Here is a 26,894-nt window from a genome sequence, read left to right on the forward strand (position 1 = left end):
CACAGTCAGGTCCCCGAGCAGCTGCTTGGCCCTCATGGCCGTCTTCAGCTGGATCCTGTCCGGGTTGTGGCGCATCACCTTCCTCTTCAGACCCTCGCGGTTCGTCTTACCCATCAGGGCCTGAAGGTCCTTCCAGTTCTGTAGCAACAAGGCCATAGCACGTCTAGGTTATTCTCCAAACCTGGACGTATTCTCCAAGCAGAGGTTTTGGTCGGATGGGGTAGTAGTGGCCGGGGTTTCTTATGTTGGCCTCTGTTACGTGTGGCCAACGTAAGAAACCCCGGCCACTACTACCCCATCCGACCAAAACCTCTGCTTGGAGAATACGTCCAGGTCAAAAGATACAAAAGATCGAAGTTCTGCTGCAGTACCAAGGTCACATACCAAGAGGCCCAAAATTGAGCTTTGTCTTCCTAACACATACCCACATACCAAATATCATCACAATCCATCCAGAGGTTCTTGAGTTGTACTGACTTAAGAAATCTGGAAACAAACAGTCACAGACATACAGGCCGAAACTATATCCATTTTTCATGGAGATAAAAATGTGTAGAATTGATGGTTTAGTAATTCTGTATTTCTGAAGGTCCTTCCAGTTCTGAAGCAGAAATTGGCAAGATTCGTGGTTTAGTAATCCTGATTTGTCCTGTTGACTTTGTGCCCTTGGAAAGGTACTTAACACGACTTTCCTCACTTCACTCAGGTGGCAATGAGTACCTAGCTTTGGTTAGGGCAGTTCCTTGGACAGGACGTTAAATGAAGGTCCGGTGTTTGAGGAGAGCCACACCTTGAGCAAGTTAAAGAACCCGAGACACTTATCGAAAAGAGTAGGGTTCCCTCCCGGTGCGAGTGGATCAAACCTTACAGTCTGGGCCGAGTTGACATCTTGAAAAGATGATATTGATAGTTTTATGTCAATCCTTCCACAAATGTAAATTTGAGTAAATAAATAAATCCTGTATTTTTGGGATGGTTTAGGGCCCAAATCCTGTCAAATGTTGGAGCTGAGAAATATGTTTCTTACCTGTGTTTCTGACTCGTTAACTCCCAGTAGGAGATAGGTGGCAACCATCACCTGGTGCACCTGAAAGATGGGAAGAGGAGGAGGAAATGTTTTAAAGATCCTAGAACCCAGATAGTAGAAACTGTAGTGTTGATAGTCCCACCCAACATTGTGTAAAGGTGCTTATATCACAGTTTGATTGTCAACTGTTGAGTGGAGTGAGACCTCATCTAAGTCTCATCTATGTTGCACAATTAAAGGTCTAAAAGTTTACAACCATACATGGGTCCTCATAGCAAACATATCCCTCAAACTGTATCCCTGGCACAAATAGTTGCCCCATCCAAAAAATTGAACTTTTTAAATGAACAGATTTCCAGCAACTCTTAAAGAAGCTTATCTCCATTATACTTGCTAAAATGACCCTGGAGCAATGTCTTTAAGTAGGTTTTGGTCCTTAAAGATAGAGATATATTTTACCAACTGAGAACGTCTTACCAGCTGTGGAGGGTGGTTGTAGTTCCTGATCTCAGAGATAGTCGACTGGTTCATCTGCAGCACCTGTAATGGTAAAATTGTTAAAAAACAAAACTTGGTATCATATATTTTCTACGGAGAAATTACTACACAAAGTCTGTATCCTTGGCCTAGAAATATCAGTTCTTCAGTTAACTCTGACCAAAAAAAAATTTACTTTGCATTATATAACAATCATCATTCTGTGGCTTCTTCCATTCTGTCAATATGGCATAAGCAAGTCTCTTTATAATTTTGGGGTGATGAATTTTCCTGTCAGATACAGTAATTCTTGATTCTTTCACTTTAACTTCATGTTCATTGTTTTGATGGTCACCTTTGTACCGTGAACTTATCATCACTGTGAAAAAAAAACTTGTTATTTATGATTCCTTCACACATCCGTTCTGTAAATCACTTGGTGCCATCATGAAGTTAAAGTTCAGTGAAAATGTCAATTTTCCTTACACCGTGAAATTTTGCTACCGTAACTGTGAAGATGAGGTGAATTACACCCACCTCATGCCGTAGGTTCTCCAGCCTCCTGACTTTGTCGGCATCCAGAATCTGGTACCCGAGCTCCTGGACCACGCCCCTCTTCTCCTCCGCAGCCCTCCTCTTCATCTCCATCCTCCTGCTGGTCAGCAAGTCCTTTCTGCCGGCCTGGAATATTTTACATTTGTAGAAAAAAAATTTTTTAGGTATACTGGCATGATAACCCAACATCTTCTTTTATACAAGACCCCAGAATTTGCTACTCATTTCTGAAAGAAAACTGTGATAGAAATGGTTTATCTATTACAAGTTGGCCTAAAGTTGAATGCCAGAAGATGATTTCTTTTTCCCTGTACATCAAAACAAAATCCTTATGCAAAGTGCGATATTTGAATTATTACTTTTAGTTACCATAACATATTACTCGGGGGTGTCCCTGTGGTGTAGTGGTCTGCACTTCTGTTACTTACCACAGTCTGGTTCAAATTACTTGGACCAGAAGGCCCGAGTTCAACTCCTGGGTAGGACACCTCTGGACAAGAAGTGCATTGAGTCATACCAAAGACTTTATAAAAATGGTACATACTTATGAAACAGTATGGAAGTTAAACACACTCCACTGCCAGTGGACTAGCCCCCTGCTGGAGTGATTGCACCACAGTGTGGCCCAGGGCTATGAAACAGGGATAGGCACCGCCCTATGCACCTTATGGTGTGGGACGATTTTAACTTTAACTTAAACATATTACTCACTTGAATGTATACACGTGTAGTATTATGTTCAAAAAACGCAAATAGCCATGCCGTATTCAGTTTTTCCCAAAAAAACGACATCGCTTGTTTTCGAAGTGAAAAAACCTCTGGCTAACAAATAAAACAAACCTTGATGGGTTGCAAGGTAGTTTTGCCAGACATGCTGACGGCGTGTTCAGCCGCTAAGATGGTCTCATCCAGACGTTTGCAGTCTCGCTTCTGCATGGCTGCCGTCAGCTCTGGAGAGACAACAAGAGCAGTTTAGTAGTGTGTAGACTGTAGACCTTATATTACGCCCCAAAAGACCTAACTTCATTCCGAATTTCCTGACAGTCTATCCATAAGTTTTTTATTGGGTAGGCCGACTACTCATCTTTACAGCCTGGGGCTGAATTGCGAGGAGCGCACATTTGGCGGGGGTTGAATCGCAAGGGTCTGTAGCGACTGCCATTCGGCGGCAGGTGACCTCAATACGACCATTGCCCCATGTGCGGCCATAGAACTGTAGGTTTTGAACCACTCATAGGGAAGGACCCCTACTCTTTTCGATAAGTGCGGTAGGTTCTGTAACGTGCTCGAGGTGTGGCTCTCCTCAAACACGGGACCTCCATTTAACGTCCTATCTGAGGGAGTGCTTGATTCATGCTGTTCATAACAACCACAGACATGGTTACAAATGCTACTGAAAATGTATTTAATCTATTAATCCTCCTTGGCAAAGGTAAATAGACATCATTTGAGATTCTGAAAGCTTGCAATCTTGTACATATCTATACGACAATGGTCACATAATTACATTATGAAGTTGTTAAGAATTGGAGATCATTAGAGCTTTTGTCATGTTTCTTTCCTCTTAGGAGACATAAATGTACTGTTCTGTATTTTAAAAAAAAGTTAAAGTCCTTCCCGCACCGAAAGGTGCATAAGGCGCCCTTGGGCCACACAACTTTGTGAAGGTCACTACAGCAGGGGGCTAGTCCACTGGTAGTGGTGTGTGTTTAATTGCCATACTCTTTCCCAAATGCTGAGTGCTAAGCAGAGAAAGCAGTATGTACCATTTTTAGAGTCTTTGGTATGACCCGACCGGGATTTGAACTCGCGACCTACCGTATGCAAGGCGAACACTCTACCCACTCCGTCATTGCACCGTTAGACTGTTTGTATACATGTGTATAATCTTTTGTTACTGTTACCAACCACATACACTTGTCAGGGCATGCCACACCCTCACTTCAAGGCTATCAAATCCTCAGGGGGTTTCTTATTCTTATGATCCAGGTGACCTTTTATTTCTTATTGCTATTTCCATGATCTTTTTGAATGGTCTTTTTGTGTGGTCTGGTAATATACCCCTGGACTAGAATTGTGATTTTTAATTATGTGTGAATCCATTTACACAAATGATCCTTTGATGCATGACCTGTTCTCAAAGTAAAAACTGCTAAGACTGCTTTTCTCATATCATTGCCTATTTCTAAGTGGTTACATTGTTGATCTTGAAGCAATGTAATGCTGTTAATTCAACTGTATTGCATTCCTCAAGTACACAGCATTGCAGCCATTCCCATGCCAATCTTGTTTTGGCATAATGATAGTAATTTTGCAAAATTGCTTCTGTCTGATATATTATTTATGACAATGATATTTTGCAAGGGGCATTTCAGTAATTGGCACGCCGTAGTCCAGTATTACCGGTATTTGTGTATGCTGTTCCTAAGCAATGCACCAATCATCTTGTTGCCTATAGCAACGTAGTGTATGTTTATTCCTTATATGGACTGTACACCCTTGGTTACCATTCATTCTGACCAATCAGGATTGTGTACGCAACATTATAGACCTGTCTGCTTTTTATTGCCGTCATAACGTACTGGACATGTGATACAGTCTGACCAATGGCCATCCTCTGTTTTGGCATCACCAAGGTGACAAAAGAACGTAAGGTATAAATGCCGTGGCAGAAATAATGTTTTGCACTTGTTGACTGCGAACTGCGAATCATCACATATCGCAAGTGAACAGCTTTCCCGCCATTTCCACATCTCTAATTTCTAGACGAGATACAAGAATCAACCATGGTAGGTATCATTCCTTTTCCCTCATGCAAGCCTGACCGTGCAACTTTCAACATAATGGCAACTCACACACATCGCCTTAAAGGAACCAAAACCTTGCCCTGGGGAAGTCGTAAAGGGAGTGCTCCTACTGTGAGCTGCCCAGCAGGTTGAGGGCTGGATTAATCCCCCATAACCACATAAATTCATAAAAGGATTAGATGTCTGCCAGCCTGGGACAATAGCAGGGACAGATTACCATAATAACTGTCAGAGAATTCAAACTTTTTTCTGTACTGGTTTTTCTATGAACAGTATCAAACCATGCAGAATGGCCCAGATATCTATCAAAAAGTCACATAATCCAAGGAAGTTTCAATCAGATAAGATCCCTTGGATAATCAAGACAATGCTATCTACAACTTTCAGTTTGGGGGAAGCCAACCTTGTTCAAATTTTCAAACTTTCAAATCGACCCTGTCAACGTTGTGTTAGAGTGTCTAAATGGATATAAATTTCCAATGTCTTCCCAACATTAGCCTAGGTTGTGTGTCTAGAAATATGACTTGGGATTTTTTGCGTCTTCTTGTTGTTGTAACCAGCATAGAATAGGGCTCTGTAGAACTTACATATAACTGCTAGCCAATGTCTCAAACTAAATTGCAAGCCAGTGTTGTCATTACTTTATTTCTTGGCTAACTGTCCTTCAAGCTAACTTCTTTATGTGTAGCCATACTTCAAATTCTTATATGTTATCTATAGAATTCAAACATGACTTGAAGAGTAACTTGTACATGGTAAACCTTCTCAGCCAGGCCTCCACTGATGTGCACTGTACGGCTGCCAGGCGCATACTGAAGGCTATAGTTTACATTATCCTGTATTTATATAGTTTTACTGGGGTCTTTAACAGCAGCAATTGATATCAGTAACTATGTAACATGTGGTGATATTGTGGGTTATTATGTCATTATCATGTAAGTACTGCTAGTACTGTTTTAGATTTTGATATCATCAATACCTGAAAAACAGACTTCAAGTTGCCTGAGTGTATTTTTCCCTGTTTAGATAAATAAATGAATGAAATGAAATGGCGTCTGTCCTTAGTGCTGACTTTTTATGATGTCTTCCAACACAACATACATTTGTATCCTTCCCTATGTGAGTGGTTCAAAACCTACAGTGCTATGGCCACATATGGGTCAATTTTCGTATTGAAGTCACCTGAGTTAGCGCCGAATGACAGCTGCTCCAAACCCTTGCGATCTAACCCCACCAATTGTAAGCTCACCGCAATTCAGCCCCTGGCTACTAATAGAAAGTACTCGACCAACCCAATAACCAAAAACAATTCTTCTCCCCCCCAGCGTGAGTGCATCTCCGTCCACGTCGGCCAGGCGGGTTGTCAGATTGGTAATGCCTGCTGGGAGCTGTACTGCCTGGAGCACGGGATCCAGCCTGATGGCCAGATGCCGAGCGACAAGACCCTCGGCGGTGGGGACGACTCCTTCAACACCTTCTTCAGCGAGACCGGGTCCGGGAAACATGTGCCCCGCTGCGTCTTTGTGGATCTGGAGCCCACTGTAGTTGGTAAGCTATAACACTTTCGACTACTAACACTGCAGCATTTTAGTGTAACAGTTACGCCACCAGGTTTCGACACCCCTATATTCTGACAACCTTATGTTCTGACATCCCAGCCTATGTTCCGACACCCCAGCCTATGCTCCGACACCACTATGTTTAGACATCCCTATGTTCCGACACCCCAGCCTATGTTCCGACACCCCTATATTCCGAACCTCATGACAACCGAGCATTCACTCCGCAGTACTTCGCAGAATTTCGTTGCAATTTTCGTTACCTTTTTGATAGTGGTCTTTATTCTGAAGCATGTCCTTATATCGAAATTTTACAACCAAGCTTGGTTAGAATCTTATGGATATGAATTTTTGATGAGATTCCACTGTCCTGTGGGTCCACTTAACAAATTATCCTCTCTCATATACAGTGCAGGCCTTTGTATGAGTAATTTTACAGTCGAATGACCACACACTCATTTACAGTTTCGCTGTAAAAGAATGCAATATGGCAGAATTTTGGATGTTTCAAAGCCCATAAGAAAATTCTGGCTTATCCATTTTTAATCTACTTAGCTAAATTCTCTAGCAAAATTACAAAATTCTCTTTTAAACAGTCAGGTGCACAGTTGGCACTGCTCAGGATTCGCACCCTATAATTTAGACCTGTTGACGGTCGGTCTTCAAATAAATTATTCAAGAGACGGCCACAAAATCATCAAGCCCTTGAAAAGGCTAATTTTGCCAGACGAAAATCCACCTTGCAATTTGCATGCAATGGTTGTTACTTAATTGGCATAGCTCATATTGAGAAAAACATATCGGAATTACATGCCATTGGTCATTTGAAAGCAAACGACTGCAGGGAACCCAAGCCATTAAACAATTCACCCATGTGCAATTTTATTGCAGATATGGAAACTAATAAATGAAAGGAATTCAAAGGATATATTACCAAGTTCTACAGTTAATAGTCAATATATACAATGTAACAATATATATATGTTAGGCAAGCTTCTGTTCAAGCCAAGTGTACATGTGTATTATGTAATGCTTCTTCTAGTTGTAACTGTTTAATCTGTGGTACATGCTACTGACTTAATTTTGCAGTAGGAGGGGGAAAGGAGCTAGAAAGGTGTTGCTGTTTCTTGCTGGAGTTCTAACTTTGAAGTATAGCGGAAGCACATATTCGTGGTGTCATCATTATTCAGTGAAAAGGACATCGAGAAAAATGCCAAAAAGAAAATCATTGTGGACATACCAAGATTTGCTGCATCATTATTCAGTACATATAGTAGCTGATTTTGCCTCAAATTTTCATCCATCATTTTTCGTCTCTCCTGTAGATGAGGTCCGCACCGGTACATACCGCCAGCTGTTCCACCCTGAGCAGCTCATCACTGGTAAGGAGGACGCCGCAAATAACTACGCCCGCGGCCACTACACCGTCGGCAAGGAGATCATCGACGTGGTTCTGGACCGCATCCGTAAGCTGGCCGATTCCTGTACTGGTCTCCAGGGGTTCCTCATCTTCCACTCCTTTGGCGGTGGCACAGGTTTGTAATGTCTGTTATGTTTAGCTTATGTATGTATTCTTAATTGCTTTTAGACTTCTTTTGATGAAGGCTGCTACTGTATGTGATGTCTTGCAACGACGTAATAAACCATTCGTTCATTCACAGGGTCGGGCTTCACTTCTCTGTTGATGGAACGTTTGTCTACGGACTATGGCAAGAAGTCCAAGCTGGAGTTTGCCATCTACCCTGCCCCTCAGATATCCACCGCCGTCGTCGAACCCTACAACTCCATCCTGACCACCCATACGACGCTGGAGCACTCCGACTGCGCCTTCATGGTCGACAATGAGGCGATTTTCGACATCTGCCGCCGTAACCTGGACATTGATCGTCCCACCTACACCAACCTGAACCGCCTGATTGGTCAAATCGTCTCCTCCATCACTGCATCCCTGCGGTTCGACGGCGCCCTGAACGTGGATCTCACCGAGTTCCAGACCAATCTGGTGCCCTACCCGCGTATCCACTTCCCCCTGGCCACTTTCGCTCCCGTCATCTCGGCAGAGAAGGCCTACCATGAGCAGCTGTCCATTGGCGAGATCACCAACGCCTGCTTCGAGCCAAACAACCAGATGGTGAAGTGCGATCCCCGTCACGGCAAGTACATGGCCTGCTGTCTGCTGTTCAGAGGCGATGTGGTGCCCAAGGATGTCAATGCCGCCATCGCCGCCATCAAAATGAAGCGCACCATCCAGTTCGTTGACTGGTGCCCCACCGGCTTCAAGGTCGGCATCAACTACCAGCCTCCCACCGTGGTGCCTGGTGGAGACCTGGCCAGGGTGCAGCGTGCCGTGTGCATGTTGAGCAACACCACCGCCATCGCCGAGGCCTGGGCCCGGCTGGACCACAAGTTTGACCTGATGTACGCCAAGCGCGCCTTTGTGCACTGGTGAGGGCCTCATGTTTCGGTCAGCAAAATGTATACCGTCAAAACTGCCCAAAAAGACCACTCAGGTCATAGGCAATATCTGGTCTATGTTGTCACTGTAGATAGGATATTCAATGCTTATTTCAATGGTAAAACTATCCAAGGGACGTCGCACCATAAAGTGGTCACATTAGTTAGGTGGTCCTTATCTAAAGGTGGTCATATTGGTTAGGTGGACCTACTTTTGAAGACAGGTGAATGATGAAACAGTCTTGTGAGATGACAGCTACACTATGATTTCATTACGAGTTTTTAAAATCTCTCTGAGCAAAATGGCATCCCAAAAAAGTGGAATTTGTCGTTTTAGGGTACATTTGGTAAGTACACAACTTTCAGCACCAGGGACTGCCCCACTCTTAATGTTTTGAAAACCCTTTCATCAGCAATTGCTGCTACTTTATGACCATATTGTTTGTATTTCTTGAAGATCTTTCTTGATTTAGTCCCTTGGCTTTTGGACATTTCTAAGGTGCAAATTTATCAAGAAGACATCATAAAAACAGAGGGCTGGAAGGAAATCATGATTTTTTTTACTATTCACTCTCTAAAACTTAGTATAAAAAGGCATACATCAATACAGTGTTGTATCACAAGGATCAGGTTTTATTTCATTTTTCCAGTTTAGCCCCTTTTCTTTTTAAATTCGAAAACCAATGAATTTCAGTGGTATGGGCTAACCCAGACCCGTTTGTCGTACAGGTACGTGGGTGAGGGGATGGAGGAGGGAGAGTTCTCCGAGGCGCGTGAGGACCTGGCTGCGCTAGAGAAGGACTATGAGGAGGTTGGGATCGACTCCGCATCAGGAGATGAGGAAGAAGAGGGAGACGAGGAGTACTAGGCTTTGGAACCTCTAAAAAAAAAAACATGCATGCAGTTATATAAAATACACTTTGGATCTAAAGATTGCCTAGTTATAAGGTTCCTCAACTAGCCTAGGTGCCATCTGATTACTACGGAGGCTCCTACACTCGCTGCCTTGAAAATGAGATGCGAGTGTAGGAGCCCCCGTAGTGATTGGATGGCACCCAGGCTAGTTCCTCAACAACCTATTTTGGTTTTCTCTTGTTCATCATCATTAAAATGCTTTAGAAGCAATATGGTTGAACTGAATATTGATTAGAAGCCTATGATAATATCTTACTAATGGTAATTTTTTTGACTATTTGGATGATGTCATTGTATTTTATTGCTCTTTTAATGTTGAGAAGCTAGTTTTTTTCTTATGATCGTGCAATGATATGATGGCTTTTGTAGATTGATATGAAAGAAATTGGCTCATTGTTTATTCTAATTCTTTGCTAGACATGTAAGATGTTATGGAAAACCTTTCTTAACAAAAGACTGGCATCATTACTCCGAGCTGATTTGCTTGTAATGACATCAGAAGTTAGAATGTTTTCCTTGTTCATTGAAATGGAAGATCTGTTGATGGCATGTTTTATTACAATGCACAAAAAGCTGTTGAAAACTTTAACCTAGCATGCTGGTTATTACATAAATTATTATTATATGACTGGTGTAATTTTTGTCTTTATCCATAACAGAATACCAGAAAACATGTAACCGTTGAAGAAGATACAGTAATACCTGCTAATGGGGTCCCTTCCTACCCATTTCTTTACTGTCTATGGAATGATATTCCAGCCTAAGACTTAAGTGTGTTGGATATTGATTTACAATCTTAGTGACCAGCAGAGTTTGCAGCCCGTTGAAGGGAGCAGTAAACCATTAAATTAAGCCATAGTTTAAGACCACACCTTAAATACATATTCAGGGAACATATGTATAAGAATGGGGATATGATGACCAAAATCTATCAGTTCCTGGCTCAAGGACTAGCTCTTGTTATCGCTAAATTTTGGTCTAGTTGAACAGCCTCACATGTATTATAAGTCAGCTGTACCAAGGAGGTTACATCTATGATTTAACTATACGTGTATATGATATGACAATAGAAAAATTCATGGCAATTTTTTCCTGTGAAGAACTGCTCCCTACCTTTCTGTGCTCGAAGTGCAGCCAGCAGCTCCTCAGTCTCCAGCAGCAGCCCAGTGTCGTCGGTCAGGCCGGCGCTGTAGTAGTCGCTGATGGAGGCCTCCAGTTGTGCCGGGTTGTGCTGTTGTATGGCTGGCTCCAACCGGTCCAAGATTGGCGTCTCCGCTGTAATGTACAGAATGATACGAACTTTCAGCTTATGAAGTACATAGTACATCATACATGTATGGTATCAAGTGTTGTCACAGTGGCAAAATATAGCCCTGTTAGTAGTTGCTGATGGAGACCTCCAGTGCTGCTGGGTCGTGCTGTTGTATGGCAGGCGCCAGTCGGTCCAGGATCGGGGTTTCCACTGTCATTTAGGGAAAAGCAAGGAGGTTTTATATATAAATTTTCTATATAAAACCTCCTTGGGAAAAGTCATCTTTCATGAAAAGGCATATACATGTACAAGTAGTCTAGACTTGCTAGCTATCAATAGATAGCGCTGTAGTAGCTGTTGATTGTGGCCTCCAATTCTGCTGGGTCGTGCTGTTGTATTGGCTAGTGACTCCAGTTGGTTCTCCAATGTCAATGTCTCCATCAAGGATTGGCCGGGGTCTCCAATGTCATTTAAGAAAATATGGTAAGCCTAATCATAGCAAGACAGGACAGGTTTTTCTTGACCATTTGAGAAAAAAGTGCTGGCCAACAAAAGATATAAAACATATCAGAGACAGCAGCTTTTCATTCAGGTTCTATTCAATTTTCCCAGGGTAGTACTTGTGTCACAATTACTAGTTCAAGAAAAAGTAGAATGGAAAGCAGTTGAATACTAAGAGTTTTCTTGTAAGTTATCTGATAGATAATATAGCACGCAAAATGTTAAAACAAGCTACATCCTCATATGACATCTCCTACGTACCTCCCAGTCTGTCTTGAGCTCTTTTCCTCTCCTCTTCCTCCAGCCTCCTTCTCTCCTCCTCAGACCTTCTCGCCTGGTCCTCCTCAGCCTTTCTCCGCTCCTCCTCCTCCTTCCTGCGCTTCTCCTCCTTCTTCCTTCTCCTGTCCTCCTTCCTTTTCTTCTTCTTTCTCTTTTCCTCCTCTTTTTTCTTCTGCTCTTCTTGGAGCCTTTTCTTTTCCTCCTCCTGTAGTCTTACCTTCTCCTCCTCCTGTCTTTTTGTTTCTTCTTCATCCACAATGTTGATGTCTTCCTCCTGGTCATCGTGAAACAGTTCCTCGTACGGAGGGGGTTGCAGGTTAGGGGAATGGACTGAGGATTTCTGGTCTGACATCTTGAAAAGAAGTTTGAAAAAGAATGATTATTGCACAATTTCTAACACACATTATTTCGCAGTTTGAAAGATGCATAGAAATTAGGAAGATCAACAAAAAGATTTAGGTCAAATATCTTCCCTGTATATTTCTGAATAAAAACACAAATACCTAAACATCAAAGGAAACAATCATATCTATATTCTCTTTTGAAATTGATGATCTTTAAATCAAAATGCATGGCTAGCAAACATGTAATCTGTAGATTTTGAAAGCATGTGAACATTTTATCTGATCATCCCATGTCGTCTCAGAGCCTTATTCTGAATAAAACAAACACAGAAGTTGTTGGAACGAAAGGCTTCTGGGTTTTTCACCCGATTTCGCAAATTTGGCAAACCTTGTATCTGATAAGTGTATATCACAACAAGACAAAATACATAGAAATTTGTGGAGCTTAGGTTCTTACCTGATTCCCCCCAGTCTTCATGGTCCCCTCGTCCCTTTCTGCGCTGTGAGCCTGCTGGGAACACAGGTCCAGCTCCTCCTGCTGTTCCGCCTGCAGCAGGGACCTCCGGGTGCCCGCCAGCCGGGTGCTGGGCTGGTCCCCTTCCTGTAGACAGGAGCGACATGTATCAAGCAGATGAGAAGAACAGAATAAAAGGCAGTTGGCCAATTGGATACTGCTTTTGCCCTTTATTCAAAGGATACGTCACTGCCATCGGTAAATCTGCTTGGAGATTATTGACAATAGACTGTTTTCCTTAGTTTTTAATCCAGATTTGTGTGGTGGTAAGGATTCTAACTTCTTTCAGAGTCATTTATCTTTAACCATTGTTAGAGAACCCAAGTCCTTCCTGTAGACATACCAGACAGAAACAACATAAACAGATGAGACGTACAACATTGTATACAGGCTCTTGGACTACTGTAAATGCAGAAATGTTCTCCGTGGTTTTATATTTTCGCGGGAAGCTCTGTGCTGCGAACATAAAACGACCGCAAAGTTTTGGATCAGGCTATGAAAGCTTTGGATGCAGTTTTACATGCTGGAAACCAGGTTTTGCTCCTAACACCTGAACTCTTAATGAACAGCTGATTTTGCTCTTAGAACAAGAATACCAAGAGCCTGGATCAAACAAAGCTATCTGAATAATTGGAAAATGCAGCTTTGCACAAAACAATTCAATCAATCAATCATTTGCAGGCATCAGTGTCTGATGCATGTGGCTGCAGACATGCATGATAGAGCTCCCCAGGCTTAGGTCTGCTCTCGGCATAGACCCTCCAGTTGGTTCTGGTGACTCCCAGCCCCTGGAGCGTGTTGAAGATCTGGTCTTCCCATCTTCCTCAAAACAATTCCTTATTTGCAAATACATGTATACAAACAAGATGCTAACCTGTTTAGCAGAAGTTGCTACCATTTTTGTCTCGTCCCTCTCCTGAGAAATCCCCTCTGATGGGCCCAAATCTTCTACTTCCATGTCCTTCTGAACTACAAACATGGCAGTTGTGTTTGTTGTAGAGGTCGTGATCGGCGGAAGGCGGGTTGGACGAGAGTTCACGTTTGCCCTGACCACATCCTCCCCCCTCTTGTGAGACACCAACTTGGGCTCTTCCAGATCCTCCTCTATGTCTTTCTGTGCCTGGAACAGGGTGGTCCGGTCCACTGTGCAGGTTGTGATGGGGGGGAGTGGGACTTGGTTTGTGTTGAAGGTTGCCCGGACGACACCCTCTCCTCTTTCCACATCCGGCCTCTGCAGGTGAAAGATAGTTTTGATAGGAGGAGGTTTGATATCAGCTTTTATCAAAACAATTCTCGTTATCTAGCAGGTTTTATGCACTATTATCAGCTGGTCACATTGGTGAGAATTTTTCCATGAATGGGCTTCAAAATCAGATGTAATTGACAACATAATAGGCATTACTGAATTAGGATATCAAGGCAATACATCATGCATAAAGAGTACAGGATATGTAACCAGTGAGATAGCTATTGTTTTTTTTATTTGTATGCCCCAATAGAAGATTAAGCTTCAACTGTTTTTGAAAGCCTAATGTTTGCAGAATGTTTGTAGCACAATACAATATGTTGCAAGTCTGTGTCCACAGTGAACCCAATCATCTTCTAATTATCTTCCCATGAAAATCTTCCATACCCTGCCGCGGACAGACTGAGTGGGTCTGGTCTTCGCAGCACTCGGTGGTCTCTTCAGCTTGCCCTTCTTCCACAGGACGGCTCCCACAATACAGGTGACCAGGATCACCACTGCTGCAAACGCTGTCACCACGGTGATGACAATGTCTGGGCCTTTTTGTCTGTAAAGGAAACAAAAACTTTGGATTGAGCCTGCCATTCGAGTCTAGGTTTTGAATTATGCACCTGCTTGGACTTAAATGTCATGTACTGTTCATAACCTGCAGGCTACTTGTCATCACATATTTAGTTCGTCATTACCTATTCTGCTCATTCTATTGCTAGTTCAGCACCGAGGACAGCTGCCAGCTACTGTTGCGATGGCTTGAAAAAGGGAATAATAAATAATCATTCATAAGAATCGATAGCAACTAATTGTACCAACTTCCTTTATCCATATCTTTTGGCAGCACCAAATTTCGGTTTTAGGGCTAGATATTTAAAAGAGGGAGAAATTGAAAGTTAAAGATATTGTTGCTTTTAGTACCATCTTTTTTCAAGATTTTATGACACAGTATTTGATTTAGCATTCTCAGTGGGTGCTGTTTGTAGAATTAGGGTTAACTGGTTGTGTTGCTCCATAACAGGTTTTACAGAGTATTCCACCATTATTTCAGCACCGAGGACAGCGACTAAACTTAATGTGAATCTATCTTGTGTAAACTATAAACGAAAGACAGTTGATTACATTCTGAACAATAGTAGTAAAGTAAAAGTAGTAATAAGCAGTCATCCTCAACTGAGGTGAAGCATAATGCTTTTTCAAGTAGCTAGTGGTAGTGCAATGAGGCTTCGCCACAGCTCACGTTTTTTGGCCAAGCACACCAGGTCACCCCTACTCTTCTCAATTTAGTAGCCTGCCATTGTTAGTTGTGCTAAATGTTTCCATCTGCACTATAACACCCACCTGTTGCCAACCTTGTGGGACACGATGTTGGAGAGTTCTCCCATGTTCCCCTGTTCGTCCACACCCCTCAGGCCCATGTACACCATCTCACCGGAAAACTCATCTGTGGAGGGTATAGAAGGAAGCAAAGTTTAAGAACAGTTTGCTGATATGCTAGTCTTAGGCCACACCAATTTGATTAAGTGGTTCTTTGGCAGTCTAAAATTTCAGAAAACTCCATGTAAACAGAAGGGTATGGTATAGGCTTGCATCTAACCTTGTTCACTCCCTGAAACTGTGTGTACCAAAATACAGACTTTCGTCTCAGGAGGATTTTTTTCAAATCAAAGAACCAAGAAGTTGAATTGGTGTTGCCTCAAGCTTGCAGTGATTCATATATTCGTAAATTCCATATTCAATTAACTGTTGTCATATGTCATTGCAAAACAAGCCTCAAGGGGTTACTTAAATCTAAATGTGAACAGGGTGAGATATGTGAAAGAGAAGGAGCAACGTCACTCATGCAGTTCAAACAAGTCAACTCGTGATCCCTTAAACTTTGATTTGTGACTTTGACAATAAATAAGATATGTTGTTTGTCATTAAGCTTCTTTGGAGATGGCAATCTGCCCTTAAGATGCAAGAAATTGAATTATCAAAGCCCAACTGGTGTGTTGAAGACCAGCTGCTCATGTGTCCCAACTTTCATTTGTGACATTTACAATAAATAAGATATGTTGTATATCCTCAACCTCCTTTATAGATGAAGAAGTACCTTTGATATGCAAGGAATAAACCTTAAGAGCCCACCTGGTATGTTGAAGATCAGTTGTTCCTGAGTTCCAACTTTGATTTGTGACATAAGCAATACAATGAGAGATGTTGTATGTCCTCGAGCTTCTCTGAAGATTAAGAACTAACTTTAAGATGTAAGGAATGAAAGTTAAAAGCCCACCTGGTATGTTGAAGACCAGCTGCTCCTCTGTCCCACTGCCGGAGGGGTTGTTGATCACACAGTCTGTCTGGTCTGAGCAGTGCTCAGGCTGGAGAGTCACGGCGCTGTCAGGATCCTGCACGAGGGTTGTGATGTTGTTGGACACTACTACTTCATACTGGGAGGCTGTGGGGTGTAGAGTAGAGAAACAAATGAATTGTGGACAAGAAGTTAGTAATCTAATGGTTACAGCAAGGAGGTTTAACTCAAAGCTCCTTGGTTACAGAGTTCTCTTTGTCATGTTCTGACATCACGCTGTGAATATTCTGCAGGAGGGTCATGATGTTGTTTTACACTACTTCTTCATACTGGGACTAAAAAAATTGAAATCTGCAAAACTGTGACCCTATGTGGAGCTTGTGACTTTCCATGAGTTGATCCTAAGTGCTTTTCTCCTACCTTGTCCGTTGTCCAAATCCCCTCCAGGTGCGGTCCACTGTAGAACAACTTCATCATCAGTGGAGGTCTGTATCTGTACGTCAATCACTCGGGACGGAGGGAAGTAATCCTGGATGGGGGGAAGGAGACTATTTAGGGCAGGGCTTGAAATACCACCTCCATATACTGGTACATGTAGGTGTAGGTGACATTGCATTCGTGCAGGTATTCTAATGTCTGTTACTAGCACCAGTCCAATGATGGGTATAGAAGTGTAAGCTTACTGTTCTGATCATTGTGTGGTGTTAAATAGAGAATTGAAATAACTTCTTATCAGTTCATCCATGAAATATTTTCTTGCAAAGTGGTGCAGGTAAAATCTGGCTGGTACAAGTAATTCTTAATGTTACTCATAGCTTCACCAGACTTCAGTTATATAGAAAAAAAATTGGTCTGAGACAGAGCAGTGAACTATTTCCTGTGTAATACTGTGTAATGAGATACTGTACATAAAACTATAATAACGTGATCGTTATACATTATCAATTGTACCCTTACCTGCCCTGGGATGAAGTTTGTGACCTGGAATGACCCCAGTGACACCATGCGATCAATCTCCACATGGTACCCGTCATCAGACGACGATGATGATGTGGTGCCGCTAAAGGGGTCCCAGTTCTCGCCGACGCCAGCGAGACAGTTGTTGTCGATGTAGACTCTCCCGCTGACCTGAACCCGCACGTTGTAGCGCCCGTTCTTGTCGATGCCAGGGAAGTAGGTCGAGTAGATGCCATCGTTGGCAAGCATGTCTGCCCCTGCGAGAGGTAGAAATGAGTTAGAATGATTAAAAAGGAATTGGTTGCAATTTCTCTATCTAGCATATCTATATATATCTACATTTTTAGTATATGTAAAATGTCTCAATTATTGATTGTAAAGGAGCCTGTTAATTCAACCTCAGGGCTGCCATGAGGCATGTATTTGTTTGCTGAATTATTCAGCTGACAGACCTGTCATTCATTCATACACTCTTCTATTCTAATATGGTCAAGCATTAAGTCTAAGAAACATTTGGTATAACATTCCGTATTGAAGTGAAGTGAATGAAAGGTTACCATTACTGTGCTTTCATGAAATACTGAAGACCTTGTTGGTAAGGTGGCACACATATGAAGGCAGCTTTATGTGATGGTAACTGGTGCATCATTTGTGCAAGTAAAAAAGCTGTAGTTCATTCAATGAAATTAGCTGTTTGCCAAGCAGTCGAAGATAATCATTATCATCATCTTCATCATTCATCCTCTATTGGGGTTTGAAATGAAACTCATAGTATTTGTTTCCACTGACCTACTCCATTGTCGGACATGGTCAGCTGGACCTCCTGTCCTGTTGGTTCCGTGACGAACACCGTGACCTCAGCGTTTAACCCGCAGGAATAGTCCTGCTGCACCACCAGGTAGCACGTCTGCACCCTCTGACCTTCGACCCGGAAGTTCATGACCGTGTGAGCCAGGGTTCCGACACAGTCGATAGGGGGTTGGTTGCCGGAGGGCCTTGTCGTGACTGAGGTTTGAATGGCAGGGCTGATGTTTGGGATTCCGACGGTTGTGGAAATGCAGGGATCAGTAGTTCCAGCTGTGATGCTATAACTCCACTGGCCAGCCTGGGGATAGATTATAATTTCTGTATCTTTATCTATATACCCGGTATGACCATTCAGCGTAACACACCAGCTCAATTGAAGGAAGACAATGGAATATGAATGGTTATTAAAGTTAAGCTTTCTAGGAACTCACGAGTAGACATTCAGATTTCCCTTGCAGCTTTGTTGCTTTAATCATTGTTTCCTTATTTAAAAATCAAATGAATGTCATCATTCTGACAGAGATGGTTAATACCGTTATGTCCTTTCAAACTCTGATTAGACATCATGATGATGACATAATGAAAAGCATCACAGCAACACTCTCTTGAGATTTGTGCCAGATGGGCACTCTTTTTAGATAATTTCTGAATGAATCATAAACTATGTGCCATCTGTATCTGTATAGCCGGTATAACCGCCCTTTGGCGTAACACACCGGCCATGACATCTAATTCAACCTGTATCACTAACACAATCATATAAAAAGTTGAAATTCTGAATATTGATTTCTGAATTCATTAGATGGAAAACAGTCTTTTCATCAAAGCTGGTGGCACAAATGACATCAAGCTTACCTGAGCAGTTCCAGGGATGGTGATCTGTACAGTGCCTGCTGTGGTGTCGATGACGTACCCTGGTGACATACTGTCATACTCTGTACCATCTGGGGCATACAGGATAACAGGGGAGGCTGGGAGAATGGACATGTCCTGTAGAAACAAGGAAATTAACTGTCACTCTACGTTGATGAAAGTTAGACATCCAGGTGGTAGTAAGATACGCCAAAAATAAGGCGTAACTATCACTCTCTCTTACAACATGTAAGGCTCCTATCCTATGGACCCTGCTTCAGCTAAGAGTGAAAGATGTTCAATTAGCAACTTTAACACCGAGGCCACTGGTTATAATATACATCCCTATAAATATATTATAGCTGCATAATCAGAAAGGAGATTCGGCAGCAATACTAGAATAGACCAGGCTACATTCAAACATGCAGAAAGAAACAGAGGTTGAGAATGCAATTCAAAAGTGCTAATCTCTTTTGCTAGTTTCTTCACATCTCAAGAGACTGCAGTACCAACTGCTCCAGCTAGCTGGCACTGCAGGAATGTTCTTTTCTGATACATGTCTGAACCTCACCTGGCAAACGTAAGTGAACTGAAACGTGGTGTTGCTGCCGACGGTGGAGTCGATCCGGCAGGTCCCCGTGAACGTCTCTCCTGACGTCATGACGTCCACGGACCCCGCGGACAGCTGGATGACGTCAGAGTCCTGTGTGCTGATGGCGGTGAAGATCTCGGACAGGTGTGCGGCGTCTTCCGTGTCGTAGAAACTTAGTCCGCTGGTTTGGGAAGCTAGATCTTCTAGACTCATGTCGGCATATTGACCTGGAAAAAAAACACATGTTTGATTCTTTGCTTGTTTGTTTGTTTGTCTAAACATCGCTACATAGACAGTCTCATTGTATCTATACTCCAGTTCTGTGTGTTAACAATATGAGCAAAAAGGGAATGAATGGCTGAGTCGTTGCACACTTATTGATACTTTGTCTTTACGTCCGGCCCCAAGGACTGCCACCCCTGGCGCAAATCAGCGTTCAAAGGAGGAACTGTTGAGTCGGCATTCAAACTCATAACCTTGTACTAGTACTATACCAGTACTCTTGAAAAGTTTGGTCTGTCAAATAAGAAAACCAGCGATGAATATATACGCCACAGTGACTGTTCTTACCTATCGCTATGGTAACGACCGTGACTTTCTGCAGCAGCACGTCGGGCCAGACGTCCTGGATCATGGGCGCGGTGTTCTCCTGCCCGTCCGTCATCAGGACGATGGTGCCGCCCGGACCGGTCGGCTTCAGCATAGACAGGCCTGTAAAGGGAGGGACAAAAATTAAAGTATAAAAACTTACGTCTTTGTTGTTTTACTCTGTTTTGTGCGCATTACTGGTGAACCAACTTTCGGCGTAGTACGAATACACTCGGGTCAAACGTGTAAAACCGAGACTCAGGACTAGCTGACATGATCGATCTAGAACTGAAACTTTCCGCCAGTGGCAAATGTCATCTTTGAATAAAGATAAAGCAAACTTTTAAAAAAAAATAGACATTAGAATGTCCGTCAATTTTCGCCTACACCATGCTAGGGGCTACATGTACGTTTTCCATATAACGTTACATGTCCATCGACGGACCGACCTGCTTGTATGCCTGCCCCGATGCTGGTGGACCCGTATGTCGAAGCCGGCAGGGCGCTGATCAGACTCTGCCTGTGCGAGTCGGTTGTGATGTTAGTCAGGGCGTGGTCCACGGTTGCCCTCTCACTGAACGTGATCAGACCCACCTGGGAGCCGTCAGCAAAACTAGGAAAAAGGAGACAAGCATTTCGAATTCAGAAACACTTAGTAACGTTTCAATAAGAATTCCAATTGGTAGCTCACACGACCTGACTTTTACCAAGACCTTATGGGAGAGCGTTTCTCCGCCAAAATATGTCAAGGAAGTAGTTAGACTGGAGTAGTCAAATGCTATACTATTCATCATTACCTATCTACCCTTTCCGTGTTGCATGTACTTGCAATTTGCCTACGGGCAAGAACCTGTAATAAAACTTTCACTAAAAGAAGTTAAGTAGGCATAGATTAGGTATAGGGCACGATCATACATTTTTCTTTTGTCTCTAGCTATTGGGCCATTTCTCTGAGCCCTCTACAGGCATTGGGTACAGAAGGATCTACCTTAATCAAGTTTGCGTTTACTTCCCACTGACCTGTGCTTAGTTTTGTAACCCTCCAAACTACTTTTCGTTGTTGTGATATCTCACCTGTTGATGTACTTGCTGGCCTCCTGGTTGAGTCTGGGCAGGAGTGTCCCCACGTCGATGCTGCCGGACACGTCCAGAACTATGGACACGCGCTCAGCGTACTGACGGTAGTACACCAGCTGTGGGTGTTGAAAATAAAAGAAATCAGTTGTTAAATCATAAGATTTCACTATTTCCCGGATCAACGCACTGGATTTATTTTTAAGTGAAACCCACCGTTGTCGCGATCGATCAGACAGTGCTGGGAGGGGCAATAAATCCTCTCAAAGATCTAGTAAGATACATATTATGTCCAGCACCAGGACACGCGCTCAGCGTACTGGCGGTAGTACACAAGCTGTGGGGGTGATAAAAAAAGACAGAAATCAAAACGTCTGTATCTGTATAGTTTAATCATTGCACCTCTAGCTGCAAGCGCCAAGTTGTGGGCATCTAGTGAGGATCCTCCTACTTAGCCTGACTTAATCGCGCTCCTAGCAGCCGGCACGACGGTTACGGCCCCCTGGAGGAGGGGGTCATTAACCACAGCCAGCTTGTGTAAACACAGGCTACCTCCTACAGTACTTGGTGGAAACGAGTTCCAGTCTACGATAGTTCTTGCATGGTACAACTTTTTACACGCTTTAAATAGGGACACACGAGTTTCCAGAGAGGGAAGGTGAACTTAAGACATCTGGAAATTCTATGATAGATTAGAGAAAGCAATGCATTTCTATGGAAATAACGTTACCTTAAATGTTGGCCTAGTATCGTAAACCGTTCTTGGCGGGTTGTTGTTTCCTGAAAAGTCGTTCGAAGCGGAAATGACGTCCCAGGTTGACCGGAAGTTGCAGAACTGGTTCTGGTCGGAGCCGAGCGCGTTGAGGTTGTGGTAGTTCGGGCTGGAGGGGTCGCTGTCGCAGAAGTCCGTCACCTGAAAACATAAATTATTATAAATTTGTGATAATTTGATTTGCACAGCTGGTTAAGTGCTACTTGGTGAAGGTCATCCGTTTTGTACAGAAAGTTTGCAAGAACTCGTTCATGTAGGGGTGTATCTTAAGTTTACTTTTCCTTTTTGAGTGTTGCTTAAGCCGTCTGCCTCAAACATAACGTACAGTGCCTGGTCTAAGGATTGTAATTCCAACCAAAATAGACTTAAGAACTTAGTTGATGATAAGTAGGCTGAAGTTTGAATCCCAACCCTGTACCCCAGAAGCGGGATTGGTAACCAGTAAACGTATACATGAGTTGGTGATATCAAATTGAATTACATCATTTAGATATCAAAGTTGAATACATCATTTACTCGGTATGCATAGTAGTTCGATCTGCTAATCCTATGTCTCGCTTTAAATAGGGGAATGACTCAAGAATTGAATGAAACAAACGTGTGAATGATCAAAAGAAGCTCAAAGGGGCTTTTTGAACGTACCGACGGAAGCTCCGGGTGAAACATGACGGAGGCCTGGGCCGACGTGTCGGACTCAAACTCGTAGTGACAGACTCGGGTCCTCTCGTCCCCAGGCCGGCACTCCTGGCCGCTCTCGTCCACGAACCTGGCCCGGATGTGCGTGGTGCAGAGGGTGGGGCTGTGGCTTCCGTCGTGGTTCTGGTAGAACAGGTTGGTCTTCCGCGTGGCGAACTCGTCAAACACTCCCCATCTGTACAGACAAATGAGTGTATTTAGTGCTGAAGTAAAGATGATGAAAAAGTGCCAGCAAAGATTCATTTTCACCCTCTGACCTAAGATCTATTGTTTGTATATTTGTGTTTGTATATGTATATGATATTTCGTTTCTGAGATGAGACCACAAAATGTGATAAAGAAGATAAAAAAGCGTACGTAGTATCCCCACCCCATCTAAATGAAAGTACACTGACATTTTCCAAACAAACGACCCCCTCTCCATCTTTGCATCTCTTCACATCCATCTTACCATATGCATATCCCGATTCTCCAATGACGTTTTTTGTTCCTTTAAAGTCAACGAAGAACGACGTCCATTAAGACCTTTAAGATTGTTGACGCTGACGTTTAAGCTGGTTTAAACACAAAGATACTAAGTACCGTTCTTACCTATAATGTCCCCAGTGGTGCACCAGTGTTCTACCTGCCGTGGTCAGGCCCAGGCTCACGGGGGTCACGTGAGTAAACGCACCAATCATGCCGCACTTCCCGTAGGTACGGGTGAATGGACGGTTTCCTCTGTAAGATGCAAAATGTACATTGTTTATATTACGAATGTGTTTTTTTGCAATAATGTGTTGTTTACAATTGGTTCAAGTTAACGCCTGAATTGGCTGAGCTGAATTGTAGCTCTTCAAGAAAAATATCCCCAATCAAAGTGGACCACCTAGCATCTTCGTTTCAAACCACAGACTTCTTTGTAGAATATGCCTTGGCAAAGACTTGCAATTTTGGATGCGTTTGTAAGCGTAACTACTAACCATGAATAGTTTCATCAGATTGGTAAATCACTGGATAACAAAATCCTTTGTACAAGTGTTTATAACTGGCCGACGTTTTGATGACCGTCTGTCATTGTTGTCAGGACAATTCTGACTGGTACATCGTGATGAGAGGGATATAAACTCAGTCACGTTTGGGACCGCATTTTTCACACAGCAGCCTAACTAGCCTAGAATCCAAACCTATTCCCGAGTCTCTCTCCGCAGACTGGATTCCAGGCTACCGCCTAACTACAGTGCTCAGTATAACCAGCTAGTGTTGTTGAAGAAGGTGACAGATGGCTACACTTAGATGTGTAAAAAGCTTTCTCATCCAGCCTAAATACTAGCTAGTACCTGTGCCCGGTAGGCAGGTCCACCCTGATGTTCGCCTTCTCAAACGTCTCAAACGTCGCGTCTTCGTAGACGGGCATGTCCTTCCAGGTGTGCGGAATCAGCACAGTCACATCCTTAAAGTACGCCCTGTGGATTTAAGAAAGTTCAGTTATAGTTTAAGTCATTCCCGCACCAAATGGTGCATAGGGCATCTCCGTTTCAATAGCCCTTGGGCCACACAACTTTGTACAACAACAGGAGGCTAGTCCACTTGTAGTACCAGTGTGTGTTTAATTGCCATACCCTTTCCAAATGCTGAGTGTTTGACAGAATCTGATTCTTTGGTATGACTGGGCCGGGGATCGAACTCACGACCTACCGTGTGCAAGGCGAACACTCTATCTCTATATGTATATACATGTATATACCCACTAGGACATTGCACGGGTTGATGCAATTTAGGAAAGGGGAACATTAAAGTAAAACCGTAAAGTTGATTTTGAACAAAGTTTATTTTGTTTGCAAACATGTGCGCATTTCTCACTCAATTCGATCTTTCACAGCCAGTGATCAAAAGGCAGTGTTTATAAGGAGACACCGCCATTGTTAGGCGACGAAACCATATTGGGTGTTTCTTACTGTTCTTAGTAGAAGTAGAAGTAGTAGAAGCGTGGGCTATATGGTGATCTGGGTATAACCTTAAGCTTGTTCTTAGTAGCCTGGCACAGACGTCTGGTTATATTTTCGGTAGCGCGCGCGCGCGCATGTCTGTCTGTGTATGAACAGCATAACTAAAAAGGCCTTGATGGATTGAAATGATATTGCCTTGATGAGACCTGAAAATCATTAGACTTTGGGCCCCCTAGCGGCTTGTTACTTACCTGTCCTTAGCAGCTATGCCCCTTCCTGTTTTAGTAGCCTCGTAAAGGCGTCCGTGGGTGTTGATAAGTTCCTTACCTGTTCTTAGTAGCCCCGTACAGGTACTCCGAGGCGTCTGTAAACGCTGTGAGGATGTTCTGCACGAGGTCCAGGTTCTCTGGCTCCGGTACTTTCTCTGAGATCGCCACCAGCACCGTGCTGTAGCCGTTGTTAGTCAGGGTGACTGGGTTGCTGCACAGGCACCCTAGAATAGGGGGTTATGGAAAGATATGGAAATGGAGTAATTTTGTACAACACAGGCACGACCATCCCCAAATGGCGATAGTACGATAAATATGCCCTGGCCCTTAGAAAAAAAACCTTCGTTGTCAATTCTCTACATTTTGAGTGATGACAGTGAAATATTTACACTTCAGAAAATGACGCTAAAGGATATATAGGCATACTCAGGCGTGACCACACCGGGGCAATGACAGAACCAATGATCTGCGACAACCTACCGTCGCAAGACGGTTGAATTCTGGTTGACCCAACTACGAGTGCGATAAATTTGCTGTTGTAATTCAAACCTATTGTACGACGAAGGTGACAGAGCGATTTTGTTTTAGATTTTTGTAGCGTTATTCTGTCGCAAGAAAGAGACCAAGGCGTCGTGTTGAAAGTTCGAGCCCAGTATCCCAGACTGTGTTGACCAGGACTGAAACCTTAGCCCATGGCAAAAACAACATGCCGCCTTTTGTTTGCCCTTTACACGGCTGAGGCCACGTTTTTGTCTCGGCTCAGGTCGCCCCGTGGTACAGTAGGTTAGAAACAGTTGCCACTGTCAACACTGGGGTCGCCTTACGGAAGAAAATTCCACGGCACACTTCACTGCTAACTTAAGCGCTTGATTCATTCTTCTTTGGAATGGAGGTTGTCCAGCGTAAGAACCCTTTTAAAAGACCACTGCGAAGACGTTTCCTGGTCAAGCTTACGTCTGTTTGATGCCCGAAGGCGTTTAGCAAAGTTGTACATTTGTGTCGTGGTATCACTTTCGCTGTTGCCGAGGTAGAATAGAATGATGTCAATATTGATAATGACAAGCATATGTACTTGGTATCTGAGGTCCTCAAAATGCTCCACATGTGCCGAAATTTTTAAGTTTGTACAAAAATATGTAGTCTCTGTTGAATGTTGCTGTAACAGAACAATTCTTCATTTCTGGTATGCACTAGCTAACATTCAGTTTACCGCAGTAAAGTTTTACCCCAATTCCGCACTCACACAAACGCTGAAGATATTACCACTTACATGGGACGAATATGCGAATAAAATCAATCTCCGCATTCAAAATGTCTATTATTTTTCCTGCTGCTAGGCTACCTAAAAGAACTTTCAAAGTGTCTTAGCTGATCTTTTCTGCATTTCATATTGTTTTTTTTCTTCTTCAGCCATTATGTTCGAAACTGACATTTAACAAAGGAATGAACTAGGGATCGATACACTTACACTCCAAGATACACACTAAAACACAGCAAAAACTCGGTGTAAGGCTTACTAGCATTTCTCATTCTTCTATCTTAGTCTATCACGTCGTCTACAGTGAATATGATTTAAGATGGTCAAAGTTTCGACTCATAATTTCCAGGTGTATCTACACCCCAATGCCTCCTTTGGGTTGCTTAAGACAAGTTCACGATCACGAACATCTTAAAAACTCTCAAGTTCATAGCATTGATGTTCCAAGGTGAAGACCTTACCTGTAGTAATTGTCATCAGCACAAGAAGTATCAGCATTGGGTCGCTTCTTCTCCCCATCTTGCTCCTTAAACCAGTTGAGGAAGACTCCTAATGACGAAACTTGCCGCTGCGTCAGTTTTGTAGGTTCCCAGTATCCCTGCCCAGGGGGTTGGTGAAAGGACAGGTGTACGGTTACCGTAATCAGTCCACCTGTCACAATGGCCCTCAGGTGGACTCCTTACCGCAGTGTTTATGTTGCAAGGGGATCAGGTAACACGGCACTTCAGAGGGGGTGGTGGAACGAACCACTGGGGGCAGACAATAGGGTGATCAACTTTTGATCAATGTTGGAATATCCAAACGTTTTACCATTACTCTTAATAAATGATAGTTGTAACCTTTATATAATTTATGCACTAGGTAGTAATGCTGTGAGTATTCTGTAG

The 26,894-nt window shown here is 43.1% G+C and overlaps 3 protein-coding genes across 3 annotated transcripts; 1 reads left to right on the forward strand and 2 right to left on the reverse strand.

The window, feature by feature from the left end:
• Positions 1–962: 962 nt before the first annotated feature.
• Positions 963–11,390, reverse strand: LOC136420748 (uncharacterized). The gene is made up of 5 exons (XM_066407845.1): positions 10,908–11,390; positions 2,900–3,009; positions 2,042–2,185; positions 1,505–1,567; positions 963–1,087 (listed from the first exon to the last, which is right to left on the reverse strand). The coding sequence occupies exons 1-5, from the start codon at positions 11,122–11,124 to the stop codon at positions 995–997; spliced, it is 627 nt and encodes a 208-aa protein (XP_066263942.1). The 5' UTR covers positions 11,125–11,390; the 3' UTR covers positions 963–994.
• LOC136420746 (tubulin alpha-1A chain-like) lies at positions 4,572–10,422 on the forward strand. The gene is made up of 5 exons (XM_066407844.1): positions 4,572–4,848; positions 6,192–6,414; positions 7,751–7,960; positions 8,087–8,870; positions 9,609–10,422. The coding sequence occupies exons 1-5, from the start codon at positions 4,846–4,848 to the stop codon at positions 9,745–9,747; spliced, it is 1,359 nt and encodes a 452-aa protein (XP_066263941.1). The 5' UTR covers positions 4,572–4,845; the 3' UTR covers positions 9,748–10,422.
• On the reverse strand, positions 11,171–26,599 carry LOC136421028 (calcium-activated chloride channel regulator 1-like). The gene is made up of 21 exons (XM_066408173.1): positions 26,469–26,599; positions 24,808–24,973; positions 23,872–23,997; positions 23,144–23,272; positions 22,499–22,727; positions 21,815–21,997; positions 21,085–21,203; positions 20,460–20,623; positions 19,993–20,133; positions 19,402–19,649; positions 18,834–18,968; positions 17,961–18,276; positions 17,172–17,428; positions 16,635–16,743; positions 16,197–16,361; positions 15,263–15,365; positions 14,318–14,477; positions 13,559–13,915; positions 12,628–12,852; positions 11,809–12,178; positions 11,171–11,256 (listed from the first exon to the last, which is right to left on the reverse strand). The coding sequence occupies exons 1-21, from the start codon at positions 26,524–26,526 to the stop codon at positions 11,171–11,173; spliced, it is 3,846 nt and encodes a 1,281-aa protein (XP_066264270.1). The 5' UTR covers positions 26,527–26,599.
• Positions 26,600–26,894: the final 295 nt, after the last annotated feature.

Source organism: Branchiostoma lanceolatum, chromosome 15 (assembly GCF_035083965.1).
Source record: "Branchiostoma lanceolatum isolate klBraLanc5 chromosome 15, klBraLanc5.hap2, whole genome shotgun sequence".
Taxonomy (NCBI): Eukaryota; Metazoa; Chordata; class Leptocardii; order Amphioxiformes; family Branchiostomatidae; genus Branchiostoma; species Branchiostoma lanceolatum.

What these genes read in the sequence shown, in the direction of transcription:
- LOC136420746 (XM_066407844.1), top strand. An exon ending in TCTGGAGCCCACTGTAGTTG is followed by an intron (nt 6,415 to 7,750) that starts GTAAGCTATAAC and finishes TCTCTCCTGTAG; the next exon opens with ATGAGGTCCGCACCGGTACA. An exon ending in CTCCTTTGGCGGTGGCACAG is followed by an intron (nt 7,961 to 8,086) that starts GTTTGTAATGTC and finishes GTTCATTCACAG; the next exon opens with GGTCGGGCTTCACTTCTCTG.
- LOC136420748 (XM_066407845.1), bottom strand. Translation starts at nt 11,124, where the DNA reads ATGATGTACTATGTACTTCATAAGCTGAAAGTTCGTATCATTCTGTAC. An exon ending in CTACCTTGCAACCCATCAAG is followed by an intron (nt 2,186 to 2,899) that starts GTTTGTTTTATT and finishes AAAATATTCCAG; the next exon opens with GCCGGCAGAAAGGACTTGCT. An exon ending in ACAACCACCCTCCACAGCTG is followed by an intron (nt 1,088 to 1,504) that starts GTAAGACGTTCT and finishes CCCATCTTTCAG; the next exon opens with GTGCACCAGGTGATGGTTGC.
- LOC136421028 (XM_066408173.1), bottom strand. Translation starts at nt 26,526, where the DNA reads ATGGGGAGAAGAAGCGACCCAATGCTGATACTTCTTGTGCTGATGACA. An exon ending in ATACTAGGCCAACATTTAAG is followed by an intron (nt 21,204 to 21,814) that starts GTAACGTTATTT and finishes CAACACCCACAG; the next exon opens with CTGGTGTACTACCGTCAGTA. An exon ending in TAGCAACTTCTGCTAAACAG is followed by an intron (nt 12,853 to 13,558) that starts GTTAGCATCTTG and finishes CTTTGAATAAAG; the next exon opens with GGCAAAAGCAGTATCCAATT.